The 13223-nt window shown below is 35.7% G+C and overlaps 1 protein-coding gene across 1 annotated transcript in view; it reads left to right on the forward strand.

Annotated features, from left to right (window-relative positions):
• Positions 1–13223, forward strand: part of WDPCP (WD repeat containing planar cell polarity effector) — a 347887-nt gene that overhangs the window by 40996 nt on the left and 293668 nt on the right. The window contains 3 exon segments of the mRNA XM_047744384.1: positions 5504–5618; positions 8823–8956; positions 12501–12692. Coding sequence (XP_047600340.1) covers positions 5504–5618; positions 8823–8956; positions 12501–12692 — 441 coding nt within the window.

Consider the following 13223-nt stretch of genomic DNA (forward strand, 5'->3'; position numbering starts at 1 on the left):
ATACTTCCTGCCTGGGAGGGTGTCCAAGAAAAGAAAAAGTTTCCGTTCCTGTTTTGCCTTAGTCGCGTTCTGCACAAAGAACAACATTAAAATCAGAACAGTTTTGGGAAATCTCATGGGCCTTCCATTGATTCATCCTGGGGAGTTAGCCCAAAGCTCAGATCTGCTCTGTAGGGGCTTCCCTTTACTTCTTTCCTCATTTTCATTTTCTGAGCTGTCAGAATTCTCCAACTCCTTGCTAGTAGGATAGGACAGTATCTTAGTGCCCTTTTTCTTCATGTCATGCCAAATCTTACATTGGCCATTTTCATTTTGGAGGGTTTAAGAACAAACCTTTTGGGAAAACAGGTGGAAACACTTTCTTGTCTGAACTGGAATATTCTTTTCCTGAACTTCAGACTATTTTATCCTGATTCTGGTTATCTCTGGTACTATATCCAAGACTATCTTTGGCACCAGTACGTGGAAACTTTATGCTTTCCCACAGGTTGTTTTATAAAAATGCACTAATTAGCTTGCTAATTTATCTATATCTTATTATTTCAAAATCTGGTTTCAGAGATACCTCTAGGCCACAAGACATTTAGAGATCTAAATGATGGACATATCTTGATCCTAATGAGTACCCAAACTAGGTTTCGTTAAGATGGCTAACCTGATCTTTTCATACCTCTAAAGATTGGAATGCTCCAAACCTCAGACCAAACCTCTTTCAACTTTAATAATAGATTAAGTGAAAAAAAAATTTTTTTTAATTTCTCACAGTTCTAGAGACTAGAATTCCAAGACCAGTGTGCTGTCAGGGTTGCTTTTTGGTAAGGCCTCTCTTCCTGGCTTATAGACAGCAATCTTCTTACTATGTTGTCATAATGCCCTTCCTCTGTGCGTACACATGGAGAGAGAGAGCTCTCTGTTGTCTCTTCCTCTTCTTACAAGGACACCAGTCAGGGTGGATTAGGGCCCTAGCCATGTGACCTTTTCTACTTATTTTTTAAGAACAGCTTATCCAGTTCCATGGCTTTAAATATTATCTTTATTTTCTTGATGACTCTGAAATATATATCTCTAGCCCTTATTTCTTCCTGAACTTCAGACTCATTTCTGATTGTCTACTCAATGTCTCTACGTGTATGTCCATAGATCCCATAAACTAACAGATCGAAAAACAAATTTTTGATTCCCCCTAAATATGTGTCTCCTTGAGTGTTCCCTATCTCATTAAATCCAGTTACTCAGATCAAAACTTTTTGAGTTTTTCCCTTGTATGCCACATCCAGTCCTTCAGCAGGTTCTTGCTGATTCCCTTTAAAATATATCTCAGGGGCGCCTGAGTGGCTCAGTGGGTTAAAGCCTCTGCCTTCAGCTCAGATCATGATCCCAGAGTCCCAGGATCGAGCCCTGCATTGGGCTCTCTGCTCAGCGGGGAGCCTCCTTCCCCCTCTCTCTATCTCTGCCTGCCTTTCTGCCTGCTTGTGATCTCTCTCTCTCTCTGTGTCAAATAAATAAATAAATAAATAAATAAAAGTTTAAAAAATAAAATAAAATATATCTCAAATCTGTCCACATATCATTTCTTCTAGCATTGCCATTATATCCAAACCATCTTCTCTCATCTGGACCACTGCAATAGCCTCCTAATGGTCTCCTTGCTTTTACTCTTGCCCAGACCCCTCTTTAAAACATAAATTAGATTGTAATTCTCTGCTGCTTAAAATGATTTCTCATCAACCTAACTTGGCCCAGCTACCTCTCTGATTTCATCTTCTGTGAATAGCACTGTCACTCATTTCCCTCTAGCTACTCTGCCCTAGCTCTCTTCAGTCCTCCCAGGCATATTCGGACCTTAGAGTTTTTGCAGTTGGTGTTCTCCGCCTTAAATTCCCTTTCTCCAAATAATCCTATGGCTTATTCAATAACTTCATTTGGGTCAAATGACTCAAATGTCATCTCCTTGGAGAGGTCTTTTTATTTCTTTATTAGTCATTCTGCTTAAAACAGGATTCTCCTAAAAATCCCTGTCCTTACTGTGCTTTATTTTTCTCTGTAGTTCTCACTGCTGTCTGACATTATATCAAAACTATTTGCCTATTACCTGTGTCCACACTAGAATGCAACCTCCCTGAGGTGAGGGTGGGCAAGGGTTTTGTCTGTTAGGTTCATTGCTGTATCTTCAGTACCTAGAACAGGGCCTGGCTCATACAAAATACCAAATATAGATTTGTGGAATGAATGAATGAATATATAAATAAGTAGCTGCACCTGTCCTTTGAAGAAAGATTCTGAAGGAATGCTGAAACTCACTGGGCAGGATTCACAGTTCCCAAATCACTGCTCCAGTCTCCATGTGTTACCTACTGCAGCATGCATGCTTTCTTACTGTACCTTGACACTTTCCCTTCAAATCCTTTCCAGCTTAAGTCCCTCTTTTACCTACTCTCACAGGTTGCACTTGATACCACCATCCTGCAAAAGTGGTCTTTTTTTTTTTTTAAAGATTTTATTTATTTATTTGACAGAACAAGATCACAAGTAGGCAGAGAAGCAGGCAGAGAGAGAGGAGGAAGCAGGCTCCCCACCAAACAGAGGGCCTGATACGGAGCTCGATCCCAGGACCCTGGGATCATGACCCGAGCCGAAGGCGGAGGCCTTAACCCACTGAGCCACCCAGGCACCCCCAAAAGTGGACATTTATAATTTGTTTTCCAACATAATAAACGCCCAAATACAGAAATAGCAATTACTATTAGGACATGAGGACTAGTTCATGATAATGGTGCTGAGAGTAGAAAGTAAGGAAAAGAAATTTGAGACTTGGACAAATTAAATGCCAAAGTTCTGGAGGAACTTGCAAATATCTTGGAGATAATATCCTTATGAAATCATTGCCAATGGGAAAGGTAACAAAAGATTGTACTGGTGATAACTCACCTGGGCTCTAGTGCACTCTGTCTAGTCTTGAGTCCAATCTGGGCACAAGATTTTTAGAAAGACAAAAAAATGTGTTCAGAGATGGCAGGTAGTATAGTGAACATATATGAGCAATGGTTGAATAATAGTAATTGCAAGCATTTACTGTGTGCTAGGCATTATTCTAAATACTGTTTGTAAAAAGTTATTTAATGCTCATCCTATGAGGTAGATGTAGATTTTACCCTATCATTTCAGACAAGGAAATGAAGTCATAGAGAGGTTAAGTAACTCTTAAGTAACTGTGTAACAAGGTCACACAGTTAGTAGGAGGTAGAGCCAATGCTGATATCATTCTGATTCAGAGTCACGCTTAACACTATGTTACTATCTTTTAATATTTTAAAGTGTGCTATTGAAGAAAAATTTAGGTTATTATAGAAGTTCTTAGAAGGCAGTATTAGCCTTTACCTCAAGCTCAACCGTTACCACCTCTTACTCAGTCTCCCTAGTCTCCCCAGTGTGTACTTCTATAATTGGACCAGTAATAGCACTTTATTACACTTATTTGCTTGTATGTAGAGATACTCTCTGTTAACCTATTTATCACCTATTTTGAGGATTATATTTTATTCTCTTTTGAGCCACTAAATTTAGTTTAGTGCTTGGCATAAAATCAACATTTAGTTTTTGTTGAATGAAAAACATGAATAAATGATCTCTCAATCAATCTTACCAGTGGTAAGATAATGAGCTCCTGTTCACTGGAGGTATTTAAGCATGGACTGAATGCTTGAAAGATGCTTGAAGAGATGCTGTAGAAGGAACTTTCATGTAATTGTGTAAGATTAGAGTAAGTTTCTTTCTAACTATGAATGGTCTGATCCTATAATGAGTTAATTATGATTTTTTTCTTCAAACATTTAGTTAGCACTTACTGTGTGCCTGGCATTGTTTTAGGTGTTAAAGATACGAAGATAAAAATGACCTAGCCGGTATCCATAGAGAGCTTAGTAGTCAGTGGATAACTAAGAAAAAAAGATGCTCAGGTATATAGGTGTAAAGTTTTAGTAGATAAAAATAAATAGAAAAGGACAGATTTTAGAGGTGTTTTGAATAAATGGGGGAGAAAAAAACTGTGACATAGGGGAGAACTAGGTATGAAAGATGACCCTAAAATTGCCTGCCTGAGAAAGGAGAATTTAGAAGTAAAGACTATATGTTATGTTGTTATGGGGGAATTCCCCAAAGGGAAATATCAGTGTTTGCCATCAAGGTGTCTTGCAGGGTTGGATGTAATTCATTAGAGATTAATTTATGAATATTTTGAAATTCATGGAACAAATGTTCTTCTCTTATTAGTCTCCCAAATGAATAATGATGATTACATCTTTCCTGCCATCTACCCCTTTTAGGGGCATTGACATTAAATGGACAGTCTATTAAGTCATGTGGGACCCTTCAGTTTCTGTTCCTATTCATGTGCCTGGAATCTGTTAAGCGTTGGGGAAGTAGTAGTCTTTCTTTATATTAACCTGGTCCCTCATGCTGCTCATCCTTCACACATGTCTAAATATGTCTTGACACAGAATCATCCTTTCTAGCTGGGACACGTTTCCTAAGTAGGTGGGGAATTCCCCTGTTTTGTTTAAAATCATAGTTGTCTTTGAATTTGGCTAGCATGTTCATGATTAGTTTACTGACAATTGGTTTTTTTCTTCTTATACCATATGCTGTTCCATGATTCATCTGCTTTGAGTCTGTTGCCTTGAAGGTGAAACAATTTCTTCCAGTGTTGATATTTCATAATCTTATAGATAACAAGCATACGCATATGCATAGTCCTTTCAGAAGTTTTAAACATTTGGAGATGAATGAATTATGCTGCCACAAATGGAAAGGAGCAGTATCATAATGGTGATATCTAGTCATCTTTGTTAGGTGGTTGGATGAACACCGATATTGATAAAGCCTGGTACTTTACTGTGTTTATCTCTTTTTGAGAAATTGTTTACTTATTTATGAATATTAAAATTTAACATTTTACTCCAGTTGATTTGATTGCCATGTATTTTAATTTTTAAACTGACAAGATCTTTATTTGTAGAAGTGGGGTTTAAATTCCAAATAAATTGTAACATTCACTGTTTATATTGTAATGGTTGTATCTTTTCTATATTTAATGTATAGCAATGACTATTCAAACTTTCAGAAATCTTTTAATTTCTGATATAAATAGTAATCTTTCAAAATATTTTAGTAGAACACAGTACATTTCTGAATACAGTACAAAGCAGTTACTTCTTTATTGGTGTTTTCTAAGTGTTTCGTTGGTTGGGCTTCTGATAAACATGGTCTAAATTCAGTTTCTGCACATAGCTGTAATCAGATGCACTTACCATGTTGCATCATTTAGCCACATGTATCTATTTACTCAGAATTGCAATGCTTCTTTTCAATAAAGAAAAACTCTTTATAATTTCATGGTATACATGCCCATGTAAATATCTTTATAATTTATACATTTAAAGAAAGATTTTTGAAAGACTCTAATTCTCAGTGCATCTCTCCCCCTGCCCCCTTTACCTGCTTTTAGCTCCTCTTTGGTTCAGGTGTGCTGGTGTCCCTAAGCCTCTCTGGGCCACAGCTGGAAAAAGTGGTGATTGACAAAAGCCTGGTGGGGAAGCTCATCTCAGACTCCATCAGTGATGGTAATTACCCCCATGTGCCTACATTAACAGTGGGGCAGGAGAAATAGTGTGTCAACAGGTACACTAATTATTACCACTAGGGACTTGCAAACACAAGTAATCGCTTATAATAGCATAGTTACAACCCCTGGGACCAATACAAGTTTTGGCTAATACTTAATAAAAAAATTTTGTTAAGTGTTAGGCTCATCTTCTGAGTATTTTTTACTTTTTCCGTTGAAAAATGTGAACGTATTCTCAAAACAGGTTTTTTTTTAGTGTGTTCTTTTAAAATTAGTCCTTTATTGTTGACATTTCAAGCATTTTTCATTTTCAAATGAATTTTCTGTAAATAACCCAAATGTGTCAACATAGCCACAAAAAAAAAAAAAAAAAAAAAAAAAATCTGTGATTTGGCTAGTAGGAAGATCTGTTGTTACCAAAATCTAAGAATACTAACTTTTGAGAAAATTTGGGCAGTATTTCTAAATATGTAAACCAATGCCAAATATACTAGATAAAGCTGGATCCTTTTAAGTATACCACAATCAGTATATAATTGCTACAAAGTACGTAATAAAGGGGCGCCTCATGGCACAGTCAGTAGGGTGTTCATCCCTTGGTTTTGGCTTGGGTTGTGATCTCAGGGTAGGAGATTGAGCCTGGTGTCAAGCCCTGAGTTGGGATCCGTGCTCACCATGGAGTCAGAGTTGACTTGGGTTTCTCTCATCCTCTCTCTTTGCCCCTCCTCCCCACTAACCCTCCCACACATATGCAGGTGTGCACACACTCTATCTTTCCCTCTCTCTCTCCCTCTCTCTTTCTCTCTCAAATAAATAAATAAATCTTTTTAAAAAACACATAAAAAGGATTTTAAGCCAATTTTTGAAATAGGATACTGACATTTATTTGAGCCCTGAAAGGCTCTGAGATGCTGTGTCTACTTACTTATTTAATTAAAAAGAAGCTTTTGTGGTATAGTTATTTCCATTTTATAGATAAGGAAATTGAAGCTAAGACACTAAGAAACATGCCCATGAATGAGATACCAGGGAGCAGCTTGAAAATAACCAAACTAAAATTGGAACCCAGGTTCTAGCTGCAGAGCCCATTTTCTCTCTGCTCTACTGTGCTGACTCCTGAAATATTAAGGTTATGTTCTTTTATTGAAGGTAAAAAGGTTTAAGAAACAGGTTGCATTATCATTAGTGATTGAAGTTGTCAGTATCTTAACTGAATAATCAAAACAAATTGTGGTCTAGTGGAAAGGACAGAGGTGAAACTATAGAAACCTTCCTTCTGCTGTCTGCTATCACTGGCTACCTCTGAATAACACAGACACACTTTCATCAACTTAGAGAAAAGCTTTTTGCAGGATGGCTATAATTGACAAAATTCTTGATAATAATAAGCTGAGGGTAGAATTGTAAGTGTGCCATTTCCTCTTCCTTACAGGAACATGGTGTCAAGGAAACTTCCTATGGAAGAAGTTCCATTTTCATATGTGTCATAATTGACCCCTTTGTTGACACCACAAATAAAATAGTGGCTATGATGATTTTGTCATGTTGATGCTCCTCTATAAGAATTAAAAGGAGACTTCCAACACTATTCGTGTCTCAGAGATATCTCTTTTTACTTGTTTCTTTTATTTATGCCCCAAATAATACACTCTCATGAGACCATGATAACAATGTGATTTCTTGGCAGCTCTCCAGACTCTCCTGTAATTGTGTAGCTATACTCTTGGCTGCTGCTTGCATAGCTAGGGTGTGGAAGTAAAGAAAAATATATGAAGCACTCAATAATTTTATGGTAGGAATAATGTAAAACATTTTTCAAATTCCCATTATACTAAGCTTTTATCAATATTTTTATAACATTAATAACCCTTTATGTAACTCATTAATTGTCTTTATGTAACTCAATTATATTATGTTATTATGTAACTCAATAATTGTATTAATTGTCTGCCTACTTGTGCATATTAGAAATAAAGCTGTAGAAACATTTTTGCTAATCTTCATTATTATATATTAATTACTGTAATGTGCATGTCGAGTGTAATATGCTTTATTTAATTCAGCTTGTATACCCTCAAAAAGAAGGTTCATTGATGAAAAATTTAAAAACAAAACAAAACAAAAATACAGGGCTGACTGTGTAGCTTGTCAATTAAGCATCTTACTTCTGCTCAGGTCATGATCTCAGGGATTTGGGATCAAGCCCTGTTTTGGACTCATTGTTCAGTGGGGAGTCTGCTTTTCCCTCTCCCTTTCCCCTCCCCCTACTTATGCGTGTGGGCATTTTCGCTGTCTCTTAATAAACAAATAAATAAATAAATGTATGTACATATGTGGAGAACACTGATCTGTATCCCCTAAAAAAATCAATTTATTCTCAGATGGTTTATATCATGTAAACACAAGATTAAAGGCTAAGTACAAATAAAAATTAAGTATTTTCATCTTTACCTTCAGGTATGAGACAGTCTTTATTTTATGCTTTTCTAGCCTTGGTTCATTTGGTGGTTATCCCCAAACATCAGTGTTACCATAAAATGGTATTAGGTAAAAAGGAAAGCATCAAATCCATGCATGACTAAATTGATGATTATTGTTTTTTTGTAATTTATTTCTTTTTTTTTTTTTAAAGATTTTATTTATTTATTTGACAGAGAGAGAGATCACAAGTAGGCAGAGAGGCAGGCAGAGAGAGAAAGGAGGAATCAGGCTCCCCACTGAGCAGAGAGCCCGATGCGGGGCTCGATCCCAGGACCCTGGGATCACGACCTGAGCCGAAGGCAGCGGCTTTAACCCACTGAGCCACCCAGGCGCCCTCTTTTTTTTTTTTTTTTTTTTTAAGATTTTATTTATTCATTTGACAGAAAGAGAGAGATCACAAGCAGAGAGGCAGGCAGAGGGAGAAGGGGAAGCAGGCTCCCCACTGAGTAGAGAGCCCAGTGTGGGGCTCAATCCCAGGACCCTGAGATCATGACCCGAGCCGAAGGTAGGGGCTTAACCCACTGAGCCACCCAGGTGCCCCATTTGTAATTTCTTTAATATCCTTGTAAAATAATGATATTTAGGAGACTAGGTATTTCAATGGGTATTTATCTTCTGAGAATAGCTTTTTGTAATATTTTAGTGAAAAAAATTTCACAATTCATTATCATTGTATTTTAACTTAGTATTTTATAAAATTATCAAATATTTTTTGTTTTAGCTCTTCTCACAGACAACTTCATCATCTTGTCATTTTTGGCACAAAATAAACTATGTTTTATTCAGTTTACCAAGAAGATGGTGTCTCCTGATACAAACAAAAGACTGGAAAAACTCTCAGCCTTGGATTATAAGGTAGAGATTTCAATTTATAGAGTTATATTCTTAGTTACTAAAGTATCACATGGATTGATATTATACTTATTATTCTTGAACATTTCTAGATTTCAGACAAACCAGAGTTAATTACGTGATTAAGGTTCATTCACTGAAAATAGTAACTATCCTACCTTTTCTTTTTTACTTTCATTATGGGAATCTAATAATGGCATTTTGGAGCAATTTATTTAGTTCTTTATGGAAATCAAAGATAGTAAAGACAAGTTACACATTTGAAAATGGTTTTCTTGCTAAAGGCAGTATAAATACCATTCTCATTTTTCCCTGAAACCCCATATCATCTTTCTAGGCAAGGTTAGCTGCTCTGGCTTCAATTTCACAAGAAAAGAAAGAAGAAAGAAGGCACTTTCAAAGGTTAATAGAAAAGTGTAATAAACAAGGAGTGGGAAGACCCCTCACTCCCCACATACACACATGTATACCCAGCTATAACTAGAGAAAAATGCAAAACGAATTCTTCATATGTTAGTATCTCTCCCTTCACTAACTCCAGGTGATTTGTTTCCTTGTATCAGGGATTTTACATCTGTTAAGGCAGGATTTTTATTTTAAATGATGTGTTTAATATAAGTTTTGCCACATTACATTTTAACTGCTTGGAAGGCATACTCTCTGCTAGGATGAGTATCTAATACATTTTCCAGGCTGTTTCAGTTCAAGGCCTCTTTTCAGCAATGACTTGTGTTTGCAAGATTGATCCAGCCTCTGTGACGTGGATTTGAGACAGTTCACTGTTCACTGGGAACAGAGCTGATATACAGTTTCCTTAAAAAAGATGCATACTTATGCCATACCCAGAGTATCTATCTAAAATACAGGCAAAGATTTTTAGAAGTCACTTTTGTGATTTGAAATTTTGTGTGTGATTTTGAGAAAGTAGTATTTAAGCTAAACTTTTGCCCTTTGGGATTATTTCTTACTATGATTGAAGTGGTAGTGATATGGGGAGGATGTACTTTTATTTGGTAGAAACATCTATTCTTATAAAAATAAGATTTTTGACATGGGATAAAAAAATTAAATGAGTTTTTCATTGTGGTAATGAACTGTAATTTGGTTTTATTTCCCAACCTTGTGGAGTTTCTGTAACATTTTGTATAATACTGATTTTCTTTAATTGGAGTTGGTGGTATTCGTGTATTATATTTTGGTTAGTAAAAAAAAAAAACGGTATTAGCACTCTTAATGAGATGTTATTTTCCAGATTGACTTACTATACATTTATTTGAAATGTTGTTTATTTACAAATGCTGGTCTTTAAAATGTACCAGTATGGAAAAAGTAAGTAAATTAATGAAATGCTCCAATATGCATTAACTCAAACTGTTTAAAATGTTTTCAGTACTATTATATAAAACTTTGTATGACTGGTTTCTCCATCTTAGGTGTGATGGATAGTTTAGTAATCTTCTCAGCTGAAGGATAATAGCTACCTAATAATGAGATCAGAGAGAAACTATCAGGATGTCATCTTTTCTTATGAAAAAAATGTGAAAAATAGACTTACTAATACGGACTCTTACACTTTAAGGGAATTTCTTTTTTGTTTATTCTTTTTGTCTTTGGATTTGAGGATAATATGGGCACTCAAATCATTTCTATACATTGGAGAACTAACCTGCTTCTCTTTGGAAAAGCCCATCATGGATTTCATTTTTTTGTTCAGTATTTGAAATATAGATATTTAATATATAGTAAAAACTGCCATTTGTCAATAGGAAGGAGAATTTAAGAAACTTGTTCATTTTGCTTGCCTTGTTGACTATTATGATAGAATACTGATGCCATTAAAAACTCACAGGAAACAATAAATTACAGATAACATACATGATTTGCACTATATGAGGATTAAAAGTGTCAGTTTCTTAACTCTGTTTTCTCATCTAGAAATTTGTAAGCAACATGTTTACATGGCAATAGGACATCAAAATAATGTATGTTAATTTGTAAGGACTTAGCAATTCCATTATGGTATTTATCTCAAGAAAATACGTAGTTAAAAAATGATATTGAAAGCATAACTATAAGAATTTGCACTTCAAAGCCTAAATTACATCTGTATTGTCTGTCATTGCCCATTTGGATTTTAAAACAAAGAAATAATGTAGAGTATTTTTAATTCTGCTTTTCTTTACATAGTACCATAAGTTAATTCTTTCAGATTGAAATAATTTTGGCAAGGAAAATTGCAGGGTAAAAATCCTGAGACTGTTGACCTTTAACAAGTTTTCCAGTCTACATTTTAAAAATCCAATTCAATTTATTTAACAGGAAAGGGACAGCGCAAGGAGTTAAATGTTTACCATAAGAGAACAACACTGGTAATTACTTTGATTTCAGTTCCTTTTGATGTGCATTCAGAGGATGAAGAGGTCAATAATATTATGGCCATGCAAATAGAAAAGGGTTCCTTTTGACCATATTAAAAAAAATAGCAGAGGATTATTAAAGCATTAACCTTGATTTTAATGGCCTTGGTTGAGTGGTGAGATCACAATTTGGATGAGCCTGATTATTTACTAAATACAATACATAAATGCAACGGGTTCTTAACACCCATTGCACTCTGGCATTATCGCATTACTGCCATCCTTTGTTGCCTTGCAGACAGGAATATGAAAGCAATCTGTCATGTAGTGAGACTGGCTCCAGAAGCATTTCTCTGATAAGAAGACCCCCTGCCCTTTGCTAGTGTCTGGTCCAGTAGGCTTAGCCATGCGCTTAATCCCCAGAAAGTGGTTCGATTATTGCTGACCAGCAATGGCAAGATAGTTTTTTTTTTTCTTCCAAGCTATCAACCTTCCATTAATTCCTTAAGCAGAAATACGGTGCAATCTATATTTCCTTGGCATGTGTCACCCAGATGGTGCTGTGCTTATGTTTTCAAATAACCATGTTCCAAAATAACATAGTTTGAATAATAAATTCTACAAATCCTTCCTAAGAAAGAGAAGCATAATTCTCAGAAGCTGCATAAACTTTTACGCATGATGCTGTGACTTATCCCTTTATGCAGAATATATGTCTCATATATTCTAAAAAAAAAAAAAAGTGATGTTTGCCTCAAGTTGTTTTTCCTTTTATTGTTGTCAGTCATTGTTAATATGTTATGTCTTAAACAGTAGTCAGATACTCTTGGTCAGCAGTACTAAACTTGTCTTTTAATACAGCTGGTCTTAAATCCTATGTGTAGGTCGATGCTGTCAAGCAGCCATGACTGTACATTTTGGTATTGATTGGGATTGCTACAGCCAATTCCTCCCTAACTCACATTTCTCCTTTTCCTTTCCTCTGCTAAAAATGGGGAGAATTTTGAACATATGTCTTTTTTATATATGTGTCAAAAGAATTTGGTAAATTCTGACACCTCCTTAAGCACATGTTTAGCATGCATATTTACTTGCATTTATCTACATTTACAGATGCTTTAATTTTGTAATACTGTGAGGGTTTTGCATTAAAAAATTATTTTTGTATGCTTTTTTTCCTTAATCATTAGATTTCCTATTATGAGATACCTGGCCCAGTAAACAGGACAACAGAGCGTCGTCTTGCTATCAATTGTGTTCAGGATATAGTTGCTTGCTGGTGGCCACTGGTCAGTGATGATGCTTGGCCTTGGGCTCCCATTTCTCCTGAGAAGGACAGAGCCAATCTGCTGCTCCTAGGTTATGCTGAAGGAAGACTAGAGGTAAATTTAAAGCAAATATATACATTTTGTTGAAGAGCAAATAAAATAGGATTCCTAAGTTTTTCTATTCTGAAATAAAGATGAATACTTTTTAAAACCGATAATTTATTTTCCTAAATTCTCAAAGGAGGAAATTACGTATAAAGTGGGATCCTTAGAAGTATCATATTTATAAGGTAAACAGACAATTCCAGGGCTGGCCCGAATCTCACAGTGATTAAGAACAAAGGCTTCTGGGTTCAAATCCTAGCTCTGCCACTACCCAGCTCTCTGTCCTTGAGCAAGCTATTAACCTCTGTGCACTGTGGTTTCATTATTTGAAAAATAGAGTTAACGAAGATAAGTTAATACATGCATTTAGAGCAATACGTACATATAGTAAACTCTCAGACATGGATCACTGTTGTGATTCTTGTTATTATCATTTTTAGTACTGTCATTACTATTTGCCTATAATTTCATGCCTGCCAAAGCTATGTTATCTGTCACCTTCTTTATACTTTAGTCATTGAATCAGCAAACGTTAAACAA

This window comes from Lutra lutra, chromosome 9 (genome assembly GCF_902655055.1).
Source record: "Lutra lutra chromosome 9, mLutLut1.2, whole genome shotgun sequence".
In the NCBI taxonomy this organism is placed as follows: domain Eukaryota; kingdom Metazoa; phylum Chordata; class Mammalia; order Carnivora; family Mustelidae; genus Lutra; species Lutra lutra.